Source organism: Scardinius erythrophthalmus (genome assembly GCF_964197995.2).
Source record: "Scardinius erythrophthalmus genome assembly, chromosome: 18".
NCBI classification, from domain to species: Eukaryota; Metazoa; Chordata; class Actinopteri; order Cypriniformes; family Leuciscidae; genus Scardinius; species Scardinius erythrophthalmus.
In genome coordinates this window covers 17,436,909-17,455,558 of record NC_138238.1, presented here as the reverse complement: position 1 = coordinate 17,455,558, position 18,650 = coordinate 17,436,909, and the positions used below count along the sequence as shown (strand labels likewise).

The 18,650-nt window shown below is 38.9% G+C and overlaps 1 protein-coding gene across 7 annotated transcripts in view; it reads right to left on the bottom strand.

Annotated features, from left to right (window-relative positions):
- Positions 1-1,764: 1,764 nt before the first annotated feature.
- mrtfab (myocardin related transcription factor Ab) overlaps positions 1,765-18,650 on the bottom strand; it is a 37,291-nt gene continuing 20,405 nt past the window's right edge. For 4 of the 7 annotated variants that reach the window (XM_081393044.1, XM_081393047.1, XM_081393049.1 and 1 more), the window contains 16 exons: positions 17,681-17,746; positions 11,145-11,200; positions 10,981-11,056; positions 10,221-10,367; positions 9,696-9,856; positions 9,261-9,377; positions 8,894-9,144; positions 7,981-8,152; positions 7,323-7,712; positions 5,841-6,746; positions 5,546-5,749; positions 5,223-5,321; positions 4,031-4,165; positions 3,802-3,888; positions 3,616-3,676; positions 1,765-3,137 (listed from right to left, as the gene is read on the bottom strand). In XM_081393044.1, coding sequence (XP_081249170.1) covers positions 2,587-3,137; positions 3,616-3,676; positions 3,802-3,888; positions 4,031-4,165; positions 5,223-5,321; positions 5,546-5,749; positions 5,841-6,746; positions 7,323-7,712; positions 7,981-8,152; positions 8,894-9,144; positions 9,261-9,377; positions 9,696-9,856; positions 10,221-10,367; positions 10,981-11,056; positions 11,145-11,200; positions 17,681-17,746 — 3,479 coding nt within the window. In that variant the 3' untranslated portion in view covers positions 1,765-2,586. The remainder of the gene's footprint in view (positions 3,138-3,615; positions 3,677-3,801; positions 3,889-4,030; positions 4,166-5,222; positions 5,322-5,545; positions 5,750-5,840; positions 6,747-7,322; positions 7,713-7,980; positions 8,153-8,893; positions 9,145-9,260; positions 9,378-9,695; positions 9,857-10,220; positions 10,368-10,980; positions 11,057-11,144; positions 11,201-17,680; positions 17,747-18,650) is intronic. The other 3 variants (XM_081393048.1, XM_081393045.1, XM_081393050.1) reach the window with 1 other exon arrangement.

Below are 18,650 nucleotides of genomic sequence, written 5' to 3'. Positions count from 1 at the left end.
TTACTTGTTAATTGAACTGTCGTATTAAAAGCAATAAAAACTCACAGTCTGGATATCTGCACGGATGTGATTACCTGTGGCCTTGTGCCTACAGCCAATCAGATGTGCTGGTATACAGATCAACAGCACTTGCTAGTGTGATGTTTCTTAAATATTCGTAGTATTTAATTAAAATATATGTAGGCTACTTATAAGTGCTACCTATCTGTTCCTGTACTGTGTCGTGCTTTACTTTTATTCAAGCCAGATATTCATGTGATCTGGACGCTTTTTCTGTTTTCATATTTAAGCATATTAAATATATTTCTGTATTTATGTACATTAATTGTATTATTTATGTAAGAATTGTATTTAAGATATTTAAGACTGAACTACACAGATGCTTTGTTCAGAAACGTTTAAAAATATCTGAAATAGGGGTGTTTGTAAGCTATTTGTTACATTGATAATGCCTGTGTTGGTAATGCACTGTGTAAAAAATGTGGTATGTTAATGAACTAGTGGTATAAGGGCTTTGAACAACAATTGGAGAAACCAAAACTGGAATGACAAGCTGAAAACTTTTTTAAATAGGGTTTTATATTCACATTTTGACTAAATTTGAGTTAATAAAACAAACAATAACAACAAAAATAATGCTTGAAATTGTAAATCAACGTTATCAGATGAATTTGACGTAAAACGAGTGTAGATTTGTACTTCAAACAATGTCTCTTTTCAAAATAAAATTTGTCAGACGTCGAAATGGTTTTGAGGATTTTGGTTTGGTTTTATTTATAGGCTACTTACTTCTACGAACTCCCTAAAGCCATCAGCACTCACCATGCAGGTACATTTAAGATGTCGGTCATGGCTGTCGAGGCAGAAAGCAGGAAATCTCATTTGTCTCACACAGCATCACTGAGCCTCTACTTGTCACACGATGATCTGGGATATATAGATGTCTTGCGCCCTCTTTTGGCGATACCGCATAGTGTATCAGAAGTCGTTTTATCAATAAAACATTACTTCAAAAAGTATATATAATGTTTTATTGTGCACAAAAAAAAATATGCCATGAAAATTGAATGGTGACTGAGACGGTCAGTCCTCAACATATCCTTTAGAAAATCATATAGATTAAGGGGGAGTTGCTTACACTGTAATTCAGTCCGTTTCCAGCCTTTTCCCTCATAACAGAAATCTCTATTCTCCTCACAGCAGTTCCTTGGTGTTCAATCATTTTTAATGATTTTTATGATCTGATATTACTGACATATTTGATATTATAACTGCATATCGCAAAAAAAATTTTAATAAATAAAAATAATAATAATTAAACAGTCAGATGAGAAAATCTGGATTACGTTTTACTGGATTACCAAATTTTCCTGAAGCTTAAAAGGTTGAGCATTGTCATGGGTTTGATTTCCAGAGAATGCAAGAACTATTAAAAAAGCTAGCATATACCTCAAAAGCAATGAAAGTCGCTTTTATTCAAAGCGCCTGCCAAATGCAAATGTAAAATCATTCACTACCATTATATATACATTGTTTGCTTAGTTGGCACCCATTCAAGCTCCACTCTAGTTGAATTTTCAGGGGCTTTTTTCCCATATAATTTTGAAGACATCTAAATACTGTTAAAAATCCAATTTGCTTCAATAGCAGAGTAAGAAATGTCCATTGTAAGTGAATGTGCTGTGTATATGTAAGTTTAAAACAAAAATACAACAAAAAACACTCCACACTGCATTTTTTTCCTTTTATTTTTTTTCCTTTTTTAGAAAACAAGAAGTTCCAAATACTCTGAAACCTGAATCCCAGCCCTGACCTCCACCAGCGAATCGCTACAATCAGATGGAAAAGAACAAAGGTTTAATCAATACATGATCCTAAAGTACAGCAATGCATAGAGATCTGGTGAACGTCACCAAACCTGGTTCCCTGCAGAGCCCATTAAATTGGGTCGTGTACACCAGAGCACCAGTCGGGTCAGCTTAAGTGCAATGTTGGAAGAAGTAACATGCCAAAAGGGTTCAAAATCGAAGAGGTCTATGATATCTCATATATTTCCTCCATTTAGTTTGTCGATGCAAGTGACTGTGTGAAACCTGTGGAGCAGAAATAGCCTCATATAATGGTCATGAGGTCATAACTTTATTGAGATGGGCAGAAGCAACACTATAATGGTGCCAAAGATATGTAGAGGAGATTGTACTAACTGGTGTGCTTAAAGTGAAAAATGATCCTAACCAGCATGGACAACTGGTCTAATAGCTAGACCAAAGTATGAGTTAAGTTGAGCTGTTGAAGGTGTGAGAAGTTGGTGTCAGGGTCCAGATTGGTCTCTCTGTTGGCAAAGGCAACAGTGCCGTGTGATGCGAAACATTTGAGCATAATGCAGTAAATGAGAGCTTAAAATTCAGTGCTTAAGAGGACCTATCAGACACAGGAACTGTTTAAATACCATTCGGCACAGGAATATGAAGAAACAAATTTCAGCATAAGAAACAGCATATGTGCGTATGGAGTGTTTTGTGTACAGCCTATACACAGTAAGGTTGAAGGTGCTAAATTGTGTCATTAAGCAATTAAGACCAAAAGCTACAAACATGAGTCCCAGTGGATCTGCAAATCCGAACTGTCCAAAAAGTCTGCAGAAAATACACTGGGTGGGGTGTGCGAGCTGAGAGGGGCAAGGACCATACCCCCGCCGTTACAATTGCTGCCCCCTCCTACCCCGGGTATATCCAGCCAATCCATGCTATCCAGGGTGGGGTCTTCAAAGTCCAGGTTGGCCGGGTGGGGTGAGAAGCTCAGGTCACTGGTGTCCATTGGAGATGTGGGATGGTCCAGAATACTGTAAGTACTCAGCATTTGGTTGTGGAGGTCATCGATCAACGTCAATGGGCCGTCCGGCTCCACTCCGAGGAGAGGAGCACTGGTGGTGCTCTCCAGGAAGTCCTCGAGGTGGACAGTTCTAGAGCAAGGCCTGTCCTGGGTGTCGGGGAGCTGCTGGGAAGGAGAGGGAACAGGGTCGGGCTGATGTGTGGGAGGCGAGAGGTGGAGCGGAGGAGGTGGGGATGGAGTGGGTGGGCTGGAGTGAAGGTCTGACAGGGAGGGGTCTTGACTGGCTTTAAATCCAGATGAAATTTCTGCAATGTGGAGATTTATTATTATTAATATATATATATATTTTTGAAAGAAGTCTCTTATGTTCACCAAGGCTGCATTTATTTGATCATACAGTAAAAAAATGCAGTAAAAATATTATTACAATTTGAATATATTTAAAATGTAATTTGTTCCTGTGATGGCAGCAGTCTTCGGTGTCACATGATCCTTCAGAAATCATTCTAATATACTGATTTGGAGCTCAAAAATAATTTCTTATGATTATCAATGTTAAAAACAGTCGTTTAATATTTTTGTGGAAACCGTGATACATTTTTTCAGGATTCTTTGATGAATAGCAAGTTTAAAAGAACAGAATTTATTTGAAATAGAAATGTTATAAAACACTGTCATTTTCCACATATTTAAAGCATCCTTGCAAATTAAAGTTCATTTCTTTAAAAAAAATTAAATCTAGCTGACCTCTAACTTCGTACTGGTATATTTAAAACTTTTTACCTCCACTCTTGATCAGGATATCGAACAAATCATCTATTTGCTGGTTGTTTGAGACATTATCCTGTGAACAGAGAGAATAATCACCAATGTTACTATAAGAAAAACAGTGGAAACAGAAAAAGAAGGTGAAAGAATGAAGAAGAAAAGAAAAAGAACAAAGTAAGAATGTGAATGTGAAGGCCATACTTTAAAACGCTGAGGGGGGTGAGGGTTCGGCTTTGGGGAGGAAGGGGTGAACAAAGTATGTTGATCAAATGTTGGGCAAATGTCCTCCTAAAACAGATGGACATGATGGGTAGAGGAAAACGGAAAAAGAAATGCGAGCTTTAGCAAAGAAGGAGATAAAGACAAAAGGAAAATGGGTAACAAAACTAAAGCATGAGTATTATGAGTATAAATAATGCATGTGCGATACCTTAAATGAAGGGGGTGAAGAGGGTTTGTTCAGAGATTCCTCACAGAAGAATGGCTCAAAGCTTGGTGGGGCGGACACTGGCTGGCTAGACTCCTGAACACTTGTGGTCTCCAAGTGGAACCCTACTTTCTGAACCTGGAAATGGGAGATTTCAGCATGAGTCAGCTGCAGAGAGGAGATAAAGCACAACTACATGCAGCCTAGCCCATTATATTCCCCTAAGTACTATAATTGTACACTGTTTTGTTAGCTCTCAATGCAATCCACAAATACCCACAGGTCATTGCATATCTGCAATTTGAATGTACATTTGAGACTGTTATTCTGTGATGTTGATCCACAGGTCTATAACTGTCGACAACTTTGGAAACTCATGCATGTTAAATAAATATTTTAGAAGTTTTGTTAAAGTGTCAGGGTAAACATGCCGATGATTTTGAATGACTGAAAAAGCCCCAGTCCCAAATTTTCAAATCTGGTGTAAATCAGACGCATCTCATTCAGATTCAGGCAATGTTAACTCTATGTTGATTTCAAATAAGAATAGTCAAAAAAATTCCCTTAATTAACTAACTTCCCCTTGTAATTTGAAAACGTGCTTATCATTGGCTTTCATCATACATTATTGGTACATACAGTCAAACCAAAATTTATTCGAACACCTTTAACATTTTTCACATTATCACAGTTTATTCGCTATAGTTTAGAAAATGGTAATAAAATATGACAAGAACTCAGAGTCATCAAATCAGTTGATATTTCACTGGTTTTGGCCACACACTTCACTTAGACTGTCTCACAAATGAATCAGATTGAATAGCTGTCAGCAATTAAAGAAAAAACACTTAAGCAAAACATGGTCAGGTCAAAGTGTCTGAATAATTTTTGGTCCCAAATTTTTTATAAATATTTCTGTATAATATATATAATATAAGTAACAGTTTACTTTATTTTGCTATCCTCACTTACATAAATTAACTACAGTGTCCTGCACCCACCAGTTAAAAAAAAAGAATTTTTTTTTATCTGGTGTATATTTGGTTTGACTATCTGTTATACATCTTGGTGTTTCATGCCTCTTTAAAGACTTCACAGTTCAAGTTGTCAGAGAGCTCTCCATCTCATGTAAATGCTATTTTTTAGAACTGTAAAAGGTTTGAGTAAGCACATCCACATTGTTATATGCACATACCTTGGGGATGGGCTCTTTGACAGCGTGTGATTGGTTGGCAGAATTAGCCACATCAGCAGATGACTGGCTAGGGAGCTTGCTAGGGGTTGACTGCAATCTCTGAAACACAAAAAAACAAGGATTATCATTACACATTAGGAAAAAAATATAAAGTAAAACTGTTTTCAACATTGATAATAATAATAAGTTTCTTGAGCACCAAATCATCATATTATATGTTATATATGATTTCTCATGTGACAGTGTAATGGCTGCTGAAAATTCATCTTTGCATCACAGGAATAAAATTGCATTTTATTATATATTTATAAATGTTTAGTCACCTGTAGAGTAATCCGTCCATTAGATTTGCTCTGAGGAGACTTTCCAGTCAGGCTTTCCACACTATTACTGGTGAGTGCAATCAGATAACGGTTGCCATTGCTGTCAGTGACTAGCGTGGGTGTGGAGTGAGCTTTCAGGAGATCCAGTGGGAAAGACGTAGTAATCTGAGTACCAGATGGCTGATTGATAAACACCTGTGAAACCTGTAAAAAAATAAAATAAAAATAACGTGAAAATGACGGAAAGAACTGCACAAAAACAAAATGCACAACAAAAACGGGAAATGTCGCTGACCTGTGGTGTCTGTAACTGCTGATTTTGTGGCGTCTGCTGCTGCTTCTGATTGGTTTGTAGCTGCTTTTGTTGACTCTGCTGGATGATGAGCTGCTGCAACTTTTGTTGCTGCTGCTGTTGCAGTAACGCTGTCTTCTTTTGCTGCTGCAGTTGAGTCTTCTGCTGCTGTTGTAACAGCGTCTTCTGTTGCTGCTGCTGAAGTAACTTCACCTTCTGCTGCTGCTGCTGCAGTAACTGCAACTTCTGCTGCTGCAGTAATTGCGCCTTTTGCTGCTTCTGCAGCTGCAACACCCGTGTCTTTCCTTGCTCTTGCTGCAGTTTCTGTGGGTCGATTTGCTGCTGCTGTTTTTGCTGCTGCAGTGACTGTGTGTTCTGTACGTTTGGTAGGTCCACGAGCATTTGCTGCTGCTGCACCTGCAGCCGGTGAATCTGCTGCAGCTTGAGCAGAGTCTGCTGCGAACACTGCGTCTGGATCTTTTTTAGGGGCTGGACTTGCTTCTGCAGGTCCTCTGATGTGTCCATCTCCTCCTTGACCTCTTCCTTCACCCTCACTTCCAGTCCGTTAGACAGCAAAGATATTTCAGTATTGCCCATGTTGTCTGCGACCTCTGCAGCCGATCCGCGCTTACCCTGCTCCAGCTGAGAGCGCAGGGTCTCCACCAGCCTCTGCTTCTGTCTGAGCATGCGTGTCAACTCCTCGATCTGCTTGTCCTTCTCCTGAAGCATTTGGTCTTTGTCCACTGCAGTTCCTGATGCTGGACCTGGATCCTGACGCTGCGAGACTGGCAGCAGACCCGGACGAGAAAGGCTGCAGGATGCCTGCATCTGCCCGAGAGACTCCTCTTTAATTGGAGACCGGTGGTCTGGAGACGGGTGCAGGCTGAGCTGTGTAAGAGGTGAGCTAACCTGTTAAGGGAGAAACAAGTTCTGGTTACACTTCATTTTAAGGTGTCATTGTTACAGTGTAATTATATATTTGAGTACTGAGTAATATTAAGCAACTACATGTACTTACTATAGGATTAGGATTTGGTTGAGGGTTAGTTGCATGTAATTATGCATAGTTTACTGTTATTGCTACGGTAATTACATGTAACATATGTAACAAGGACACTGTAAAATAAAGTGTTACCCAAGGTCTTAATTTTTAGAATTTAGAAAAAATGTATTGTCTATCACAGATGATAGAAATTTTTCTTAGGTTAAAAAGCTCTTATTCAATACAAATCTGTACAAATTACATAATAGGGATGTAAAACTGAACTAAAATACTAAAATAAGTTTGAAAAACTTTAAAGGTTAAATTTAAGTGTGTGAATTATCTTATCGTAAAGTGTTAGTCTAAATGAAAATAAGGGAAATGAACTGAATATATCCAACATTGAGAGATACCAATAAACTAAAAAAATGTACCGATACATTGTGCATCCCTAATTTTCTTTTAACCATTTCTGCTGTGCATCTTCAAACACACAGACCTACCATTTCTCCAAACACATCCCCATTGCAGCTGGTCTCATCTGGACTCAATCCAGCCAGAGAGCGGTCGGAGGGGGTAGGAGATACAGGAGGAGAGGAGCTAGTGCTGCTGAAGCGCATGATTTGTGGTGGAGTTGTGCTGTGGAGCCTAGTGGTAGCCGCTATTGAAAAGGCAGACACTGGAGCAGCCACGTCTTTCGGGTTTTGATGTTGGGCAGCACCAGATGACTGAACCTGCGGTAACTGAGCAGGCACAGTTTTCATAGCTGCAGCTCCTGCGGCTGATGATCCATTGTTCTGCTCCTGGTAGTTCTTCAGTCGTTCAATGAGATCGTTCTTAGTTCCAGATACTGTCAGACCCCTCAGTTTGAGCTCTTGTTTAAGTTCTGCAACCTGAAAGCGAGATCAATCAGTTCAGTTTCAAAATATCCACAGTAGTACGCAACACTATCAAATTCTCCAATGGTTCTAATATTGTGACTAATATTGTAATATTGTTTTGGTTCATGATCAAATCTGACCTCTTCATAAAATCTACATTACGATTTTTTTAAAGCACTAAAGACAAAGTAGGACAAATATTTCTGGAACCAAAATCACCCAAGAAATTAAGTGGTCACTGTTATTGCTTAAGTATAAGTGAATTACATCTGTTACCCACTTTGAATTCATCCAGATTTGGGGGTAAAGTGCTGGGCTTAACTCCTCCTGCTGTAGGCTGGCTCTGACGATTGGGCCCATTTTGATTGGAGGAGACTGTTGAGCATGTGGAAACAGTCTGGGAAGAGGAGGGGCCCAGACTGGTGGATGGTTGCTGTTGTTCAGCAGGAAGTCTGGAATTGAACATATTTATTTTTGTTTCATAGGTAAATCAGTTAGTTATGTCTACACTTCTCTAGAACGGTGGCTTTGCTTCAGAACCGAGATTCTGTAACCTGCATTTAATATATTCTGGATCAAATTTTGTTTTATCTAGCAAAGGTTTGTCTGTTTACTTTGTTATCATAATTGTGCATGATTTAGCATTTTATTATTTGCATATAAATTGGAATGTTTCGTGAATCAAAACAGATCTGTGACCCATGTTTGGGTCATGAGGACCCAACATCAACAGTGGTTGAGAACCACTGCTCTAGCAGACACACACCACTGTTCAAATGTTAAGGGTCAGTAAGATTTTTGTACATTATTATTTTCTATTATTATTCAATTCATCATTTTATGCAGCAAAGATACAATAAATTGATCAAACATGACAGTAAAGACATTTAAAATGTTACACAATATTTCTATTTCAAATAAATGCTGTTCTTTTGAACTTTCTATTTATCAATAGAATCGGACTTTTTTTTTAAATCACGGTTTCTTCAAAAATATAAATAAGCACAACTGTTTTAAACATTGATAATAAATTAAGATATGAAGGATCACATGACACTGAAGACTAGAGTAATAGCTGCTCAAATTCAGCTTTGGTCTCACAGGAAAATAGAAAACAGTTACAGAAATATTACTGTTTTTAATGTATTTTTGATCAGGTAAAATGAATCCATATCATGTGTGGTTGTACTCACTTTGGAGGGGCAGGTAAGATAGTGTGGTAGTTGTAGTGCTGCTGTTGCTGGTTGATGATCTGAAGCTGAAGGAAAAGCTGCTGCTGGTGGAGGATCTTGGCGTACGAAGAGTCCAGCTGAGGAGGAGGCTCCCGGTCGTTCTTCTGGTCAGGTGGGATATACTGGTGATATTTGAGTTTCTTCACTTTGGGCTTGTTATCTTTGGGTTTCTTGGATCGATGAGAGATTCGATCTGTGCTGGACTTAGACTGCTGCTTGTGGTGAGAAAAAGCAAAGGAACAAAAAAAGAGAAGCATGAGTGATGAAATTGGTTTAGACTGAAAAATGAAACTGATGATCGGTTTGATGGCTTTTGCTTTTGCTTTACCTTTGTATGTCCCGTCGGTGGACGGGAAGAGTTTGTCATGGTAAATTCACTGGTTAGATTCTGTGGCGGAGAGGCATCGGCTGCAACGAGTGGAGGAGGTGGGGCCTGAGTGAGGAACTACAATATATACACTGGTTAAATACGTTGTGTGAACTTAAAAGCATTATATTGTCCTCAAATCTGCTTATGTTCCTTTGTAAGCAATAATAATTAGAAACAATCCAAATGGAAAAAAATAACCTTGACCATTCTGCTAAATTTCTGTTTTTGTGTTCCAGAGAAGAAAGTCAGTCATACATGTTTACAACAACATGATGACAATTTTCTGGGTGAACTGTCCCTTTAAGTGTACAGCAGTGCTGCCCTCTAGCTTACTGAAAGGACAAAATAAATATTCCATTTATCTAATACTGAACAACAGAAACAGGAATGTACCTGAGATGGTGATAGGTCTCCATTCATATTCAGCATATCAGAGGGGGAGTGTTGAGGAGCAAGACCCAACGGAGAGTCCTGACTGCACTGGGGATCCGGTGACAGCGCATCACTACTGTCCTCATCCAATGAGGAGCTCTCACCCTTCGGAGACTCGGTACCTGATAATACACAAAAAATTAGTTGTCTTATTTGTGCATTAGACACACTTAAGAAATTAATGATAGTAAAACTAAACTTAGATTTAATATTTGGATTGCGAATTAATCAATGTGAGTGAATCTTTTAAGTGAACAAATTGACTCATTTTTTGTTCAACTGTTACACAATTTAAATGAGAGGGATGTTATTGACAAGAAATGTAGTTAAAGTTTCCTGCTTTTGTCAAATTTGCAAATAATAGATTTGCATTATTGTCATTTGTGGAGAAAATGCTTATGGTGCTTAAACAGCAACAAACAAAGCTGACATAGCTGTAATAGTGCGTGCAACAAACACTGTTTGTGACGGTGGTTACAGACTAACCAATGAGTGCGTGCACAGGCAGGATGTTCTTGTGGATGAGCTCAATTGGACCAGGGCGGTGAGATATCTTATCGTTGAGATCGTCTGCCAATCGAGCTCTCTTCAGCTTCAGCTGCTTGGCCTGCAGCGAGGGCTCGGCTGAAGTCTCTGCGGGTGAAACAAATTGAATCATTAACAACTGAATCACTTCCTTCTATGTAAATACCACCTAAATTCCCCTCTGAGAGTCTACTGACTCCATTAGTATTTTTTTAGTATTTTTTGCATATTGATCAGTTTTTATAATATTAGAAATGGAAATAATACAAAATAATATAGACGTTACAGACAGCTCCTTCACTCCTGAAAAGGTCAAGATGAGATAATGGCTATGGACCTTTTTCAAAACTCTGGGGTGCTCAGAAGTTGTCATAGTTGGGCAAATTTATATAGTGGTGAATAGAAACTACAACAAAGATATACATTTTGCTTTCTAATAGCATAATATAGAGGGATTGATTACAGTGGTTAACTAGTTTTCTGAAATGTAATGCAAAATATAACAGAACAGTTTAGTGTTATAAATGCACAACCGTTTGTTAAAAACATAAAATGAAAAAAAAATTGTTAATAACTGTGGAAAAGCATCATTACAGTCTGTGAAAAGGGTCCATTGCAACTGCAAGAGGCAGAAATTACAAAACAGAAACACGACGTGCAATAGATCAAAAAAAAGATTATTAATCTATTTTAATATTCAAAAGAGAATGATGTGACTCACCTTCTAGGATGTGCATCCTGACCAGTTCTGACCTCTCTGGCCGACTCCTGATCTTCCTCTTCAGGTAATCCTCAGTCTGCACCAGTAAAAGAGAAAACAACTGTGTCAACAAAAGTGTCAATCAAAGATGAGAAGCAAGTGAAAAAAGAGATAAAGTCCCTTACGCGTGCTCTCTCCAGACTTCTCCTCTGTTCGTGGAAGGCAGCCGGACTCTTCAGAGCTGTGTACAGAAACAGAGATGCACTTATTTCCTGATGTTCAGTCGCAGGGACTGATGTGCATATTGGTCACTGTGACTGTCAGGTACTCGATAGATTAATCAGCAGAGTATTCAAGATCGGGTGTGGGAGATGGAGCGAAAACACCAGAATGTTTCCTGCGTGAGCTCCAAACAGCTGCCCAATACATATTGTGTTTTCTCACAATTACTGCTATGACTTTTCAAGTACTCTTGTATCTGTACACACCTAGGCCAACGTCTCGTATTCGATATTGAGGAACTATGTAAAGAGAATGTAAAACTAGTCATTAAAAGGTCATTCTGAAAGGTCATACGTAAAAAAAAAAGAAGAGAACTTCCACTTATATCAGACTCTCAAATCATCTGCTGAAAGAACAAAGGGAGGTCAGTATAATAACAGCAAGTGTGTGTGTATCCATCTGCATGGATGAAAATGTACTTGAGATGTCAAAATGTATATATTTTAAAAGACTTAAAATTATTTAGTTGCTAATAGTAATTATAGTTTTTGCTAAACAGTTTGCCACTAGTCATCTTACAGTATACCAGACAGGTATATTCCTACATTGGTAGTAAAGTATACTAGTACAGTGTATGAGCAGTAAATATTCACTACAACAATAGTGGATATTATTTCTCTAAAAAGGTTGAAAATGATCATTTAAAAAAACCAACAACAGAAAACTGCACATGCGATTGAGCTGTAATGTAAAAGGTATAACACAGAATAACAATGTGATGTAACAGCTGAGCTTGGGTAACTAAATTCATGAAATGTCCTAAACCACAAGCTATGGTTAGCAATGATCACCCGCCTGTTCTTTGTGCAAGAGAAGTTTGCAATAATAAACCTACAGTGCTGTACAAAAGTTTGGGGTCAGTATGATTTAATCATATTAAAATTATGAAAATTCAGCTTTGATATCAAAGGAATAAATCACATTTTAAAATATAATAAAAGAGAATATTAAAGAAAAATATTACATGAGTTGAATGACTTCTCTAGGCTTATGAGATTTTACTTTGTTATACAAGTTACCAGTGTGATTACTAAAATGTTCTTTTCATGTATTCTGTAATGTCTGTATTTGATATCTGAATGCAGTAACAGTGCTTGCTCATTTAGCCCGGCTTCCAGAAATGATTTAAAGGTTGTATCAGCGATTTGAGACCCAAACATAAATGATCACATTCATCTTATCTTTCCTAACGATCAGCTAGCTGCCCTCCCCATAAGCATGCCGTCAAAAAAACGCGTCTCTGTAGGCAGCCTAGGCTCTGAGATCTGCACACAAAAACAGTTGATGTCACCACCACTCAAAACCAAAATAGTGTTCCAACCAATCACCGACAGGGGTGGGTGATGAGGTTTTCGCGTGTAGCCGTCATAGGCAGCCGTGCACGTGCGCAAAACCTCACAACACCCACCCCTGTCGGTAAATGGTTGGAACACTATTTATTTTGGTTTTGAGTGGTGGTGACATCAACTGTTTTTGTGTGCAGATCTCAGAGCCTAGGCTGCCTACAGAGATGTGTTTTTGTGACGGCATTCTTATGGGGCGGGTAGCTAGCGGATCGTTAGGAAAGATTAGATGAATGTGATCATTTATGTTTGGGCCTGAAATCGCTGATACAACCTTTAAGGACTTGTTTAAATGTGTCAATACATACATCTGTTTTTCTAGGGTACCCTGACAACTATGGTCACAGGGTCATTGGAACCAATAGTTTGAGTGACCATTTCGTAGTTAAAGCTTTACTTTACTGTGTTATATTAAAGTGTCTTCTCCTTGAGAGAAAGAACGTATTATCTTGATGTTTTGAGACGACTCTCCTGTTTATAGTTAGAGCATGGCCAAATCCAACCTTGGAAAAGCGGTGTGTTGGTGTGTGTGTTAGTCTTTTTGGTTACAGGTTAAGGAACCACTGGCATTTTTTGAGATTGACTGAGTTATTGTTCTGGACATGCTGGCGCCCAAATCTGTGACCTGGAAGGTCAAGACGTGCCTAACTTCAGGGTCCGAGTGTCAGCTGCATAATCGATGGAGATATGTTTCAGTCTATCTGTATATGTGTGGAAAATTACTGTGTTTATCTATTTCTTAGCCACTGAGAATCATTCAACCTGAAGCAAGGACGTATCTTAGACCTTGGTGAAGGGTATAACTGCTATGATCTTTGTAACTGTAAGCGGGGCGGCCTACAAACTCCTGTATGAGTCTTGAAGCTGACTTCTGCTGATGAAACTGCAAACTATCTTCAGTAAAAACTTTTTTTCAATTTATTATCATTCTGACCCCGGGTCTTCATTCATCACATCTGGTTCTGGGTCTTTTGACTGTAAATCCCCTTACAATACATACAGCGGAGAAAATAATTATTTAATCCCCTGCTGATTTTGTAAATTTGCCCACTTACAAAGAAATGAAGGTCAATAATTTTTATGGTAGGTTTATTTTAACGGATAGAGACAATACCAACCAAAAAATCCAGAAAAAACACATTATATATACATGTTATAAATTGATTTGCATTTCAGTGAGTGAAATAAGTATTTGATCCCCAAGCAAAACATTATTTAGTACCCTTTGGGAGAAACCCTTGTTGGCAAGCACAGAGGTAAGATGTTTCTTGTAGTTGGTCACCAGGTTTGCACAAATGTCAGGAGGGATTTTGCTCCATTGCTCTTTACAGATCCTCCAAGGTTTCTTGGCTGTCGCTTTGCAACTTTAAGTTTCAGCTCCCTCCACAGATTTTAACTCCACTGGCTAGGCCACTCCATGACCTTAATGTGCTTCTTCTTAGGCCAATCCCTTGGTTGTCTTGGTGGTATGTTCTGGGTCATTGTCATGCTGGAAGACCCATCCACGAACCATCTTCAGTGTTCTGGCTGAGGGAAGGAGGTTCTCGTCCAAGGTTTTACGGTACATGGCCCCCCGTCCATCAGCCCCGCAATACAGTGAAGTCTTCCTGTAGCCTTAGCAGAGAAACAGCCCCAGAGCATAATGTTTCCACCTCCGTGCTTGACTGTAGGGATGGTGTTCTTGGGGTCATAGTCAGCATTTCTCTTCCTCCAAACACGACTTGTTGAGTTGAGTGAGTTGATACCAAAGAGCTCAATTTTGGTCTCATCTGACCACAGCACTTTCTCCCAAGCCTTCTCTGAAACATTAGATGTTCATTGGCAAACTTCAGACGGGCTTGTATGTGCAGGGGGACCATGCGGGCGCTGCAGGATTTTAATCCATTGCAGTGTAGTGTGTTACCAATGGTTTGCTTGGTGACTGTGGTCCCAACTGCCTTGATATCATTACCAAGCTCCTCCCGTGTAGTTCTGGGCTAAGATCCCTCACCTTTCTCATGATTATCCTTACCTCATGAGGTGAGATCTTGCATGGAGCTCCAGGCCGAGGGCGATTGATGGATTTTGTATTTCTTCCATTTCCAAATAATGGCACCAACAGTTGTCTCCCTCTCTCCAAGCTTCTTGCTCATGGTCTTATAGCCCATTCCAGCCTTGTGAAGGTCTACAATCTTGTCTCTGATGTCCTTTGACAGCTCTTTGGTATTGACCATGGTGGTAGAGAGGTTGGAATGGAAGATACAGATTCTGTGGACAGGTGTCTTTTATACACATAATGAGCTGATATTATGAGTACTTTCTAAAAGTGACAGGACTAATCTGTGTTTCACATGGGCACATAACCGATCTGTGGGAGGCAGAATTCTTACTGGTTGGTTTGGGATCAAATACTTATTTCTCTCGATCAAACGCTCAATTTATAACCTTTACATAATGTGTTTTGTCTGGTAAACCTACCATAAAAATTAGACCCTTCATTTTTTTGTAAGCGGTAAAAATCAGGGGATCTAATAAGTTAAGTTAGACCAGTGCAGTGGCCTCTGAATAAACTTTCCCTTAGACATTCAATATCAATTTTAATCTAAAAACTTTGATAAAGTCAGTGGACGCATAATGTGTCAGCTACCCTTATAGTTACATTAAACAGTTACGAAATCTTAATATAATTCTGCTATCTTATGTGTGCTGTAATGGAGGGGTTTTGGATGTGACATGAGCCATGAAAATGTGCATGCCATGTCATTTAATGTCTTGCAAAATGGTGCAATTGTAAAATAATATTGTAATGTAAGTGTTTAGTGCTATACTGTATAAAGCTAAATAAAGAGTTCATTTTTGGCTGACGCTTTTAAAGAGCTAGAGCTGCTGGGGAACTTCCTCCTTTCCACAGAGGCTACATAGAAAGCACACTGTGAAAACTGCAAATCCTCTTGCCTGATGAGCAGAACACAGAATAAGGAAGTGGAAACAATAGGGGAAGTAGATCCACCTGATAACACAACAAGCCCTTTCACAATGACTGTGTTGGCAAACAAGAGTCAAGTCTTCTATTGAGGGCATGCTAGACCACAGCTAGTGGACTGTCCCATCAATTAATGCCAGCTTGAGCCTATGTTTTCTCAACAACATGCATAATAATGCACATACTGTCAGAAACATGCATAGCTTAAAGGGGTCATGAACTGGATTGTTTTATTATTTTATAATGTTGCCTGGGGTGCCCTTATAATGTTAGTATGATTTTTACATCAAAAATTGTCATAATTTATAAATAAAAGCCATTTTTCCAAGCCTGATTTCTGCCTCAGATTTGAACGCTCCGTTTTAAGGGGCGTGTCTGCTGTGAGACTGCAGTGCAATCGCCCACTGCTGTGATTGGCTGACATGCTTGCATATGAAATAGCTAGTATTACATGAACTCTCTCGAAAACTTTTACTTCGTTTTTACTATTACAGCTATCGAGATAACAAATCGTGAAAAGTATCGTTTAAAGCATTATATTTAAATCTATTCCATCACATGAAAGGTTGCAGCATGATGAGCACTGAGCAGATGACAGACAGTCTGTTGATCGCGTGAATAAAGATCTTATCATTGCAACGCAATTTTTGCACTCTCACAAATGCTTACACCAAATCACAATGCAAACACGATGTGAATACACAGTAAGAGCTTCGTTGTGTAGTGTAACAGTGTCATTATTTCATCACGAGTTTGGTAAGTGTCCAGATAAGCTCTCGCGGCTCGCGCTGTGCTGTTTGATTGACAGCTTGGGCGAATGGAAAGGGATCGTTCTTTGATCGCTTTCTGTACGTTAATTTAATAACAGTTTAAAAAAGATTATTTTCATAATACTACGAGAAATTATGTGAAGTTGATCGTTTAGTCACTGATGCATAAACAGTATTGAACGATTTTAAGAGAAAGATATCTGAACTTGAATAATTACACATCAGAAATCACTGATCGCAGATCAGGCATTAGAGTACACATGGTTACTTACATGTTGCTGGCAGATCCGTGTCGGGAAATTGTGATCGACTCACTGATTTAATAAAGTTTAACCATGCTGGAATCCTAAGGAAGCTTAATGCAGACTGTCTTCTTCCACAAACAGGCGCTGCACAATATTTTGTAAACCGCATGTTTATTGCTTGGAAGTAGCTCGATCCGGTTTAGCAATCATCATGTCGTCCTATGTTATTTAGCATGTTTGGGCGAATCGGTGGGCGGGGCTAAACAGGCCGTGTTGAAGTAGGCGTTGATCTTCTTTTGTGGAGGCGGTGTTTTATCCTCTTTGACGTCATTGTTCCCCACTTTGAAAAATGAGTCGTTTGCTGAGCCTGATGTCTATAAAAGCTTTTATTGGACTAACAAGGTAGTTTTCAGTTCTGAAACTTACAGGATATTATTATAGTATGATGATCTCTTATATGTCAAAAGCTCAAGGAAAATTTGATTTCTCAGTTCATCACCCCTTTAATATTTTTTATTTGGAAATAGCGTTGATTTCTACATAAGCATTGTTGAAATAATTAATTTGAATGGTGCAATATCCTTTACTACACTAACATGAAATACTGTGGCTATAGCAGCACCACAACAGCAACTTAATGTGAATTATCAATCACAGGGCAGAAGGAATGTAGTAGATCATATAGATATATACAACAGTTTTTTCAGCAAAGTTTTGATGTTGATCCTGAAGAGGCCTTAGAAATTCATGTATCAAATACAATACAGTAGGCTTTATAGGATTAACCACAAGCTTAATTTTGCAGAATATATTTATTGTTTCACCTGAAACTTGAAATGTTTAGCTTGAAGTGTTTATGCTATATTACTATAAAATAAACGCCATTAGTGTGATATTGTGATATATAATGCACAGAAATTCATATATTAAATGTCCAAATACTTATACTAATATATGAAGCCTGCACAAACATTCCCAAAATGAATAACCTAATACATTGCAATCTGCATTTGCAGCAAGTACATGTATATGTATATACACATACACATGTATATGTGCATATGTATATCTAAACATGTGTGATGCTTGACATAACTAAAGGAGTAAAATGTGACTTACGAGGCATGATTCCTTGACTGACCAACTCCTCTCGCGTCCTTCTTTGTTGTAGTTTGAGCTGAAGAACTGCATGGGGAGAGAGGAAAAGGGTTCAGATACAGAGAATGACAGACGGCTGCAGCCAGATGACTATAACATAGACAAGACAAGAGCTCAACCGGCCCTCTTTCGGTCTCTTACTAACTAAAGCGTGAATGCTGATGGGAGGGACTGTGAATTTTGAGGTTGTTTGGGTGGTTTTCATACTTCCCGTTTTACCACACTCAACCACTTTTTCAAACTAGAGGCAATAGGCGTTCTTCAAATCAGGAACTTGCATGCAGGCACAATACATCAAGTAAGTTGCTCAATGACTATAAAGAGGGTGGTGGTGTGTAGACAGCTTTTGAGATTTGTTTTTGTTTTGTTCTGTGAAAAGAAGCCGTTACGGTACCATTGTGTCAAATGTTACGTTGGGAGGGATGTGGCTCATGAGTATTGATGGCATCCCGGGACGCTTTAGAGGTGTGCACCTGTCAATCCTGACACAATGACATCATCACCCACATGGCATTGCTTTGTGTGCACTGGTCAGCTGTTCTGACCTTCACAGCCACTACGTTTGGGGATCATGAAACCAGAACACTGTCTGCGCTCAATTACAGTAGTTCAGCATGCCAAGACCAACCAATCACTCCCTTTTGGAACCTTTATTTTTAAGGTGTTAGGTGACAAAACCAATTGCTGTTTTGGCGATCAGCTGTGAGGATGTGAACCCTGCTCTTTTAAATTAGGACCCCTTTTTTTGTCACAAGTTCCCATAAAATTCCAGAACACCCACTCCGTTTCTCACTTGCAAATTGAATGAAGTTCCACTATTTGTTCTTAATTCTTTCTATTCTCACTTCATTTTAACAGCTGTTTTTGACAACCCACTCCTTAGCGTTGCTAAGCACTATTTTTGTAGCTACTGAAGAAACACAAGCCCTCT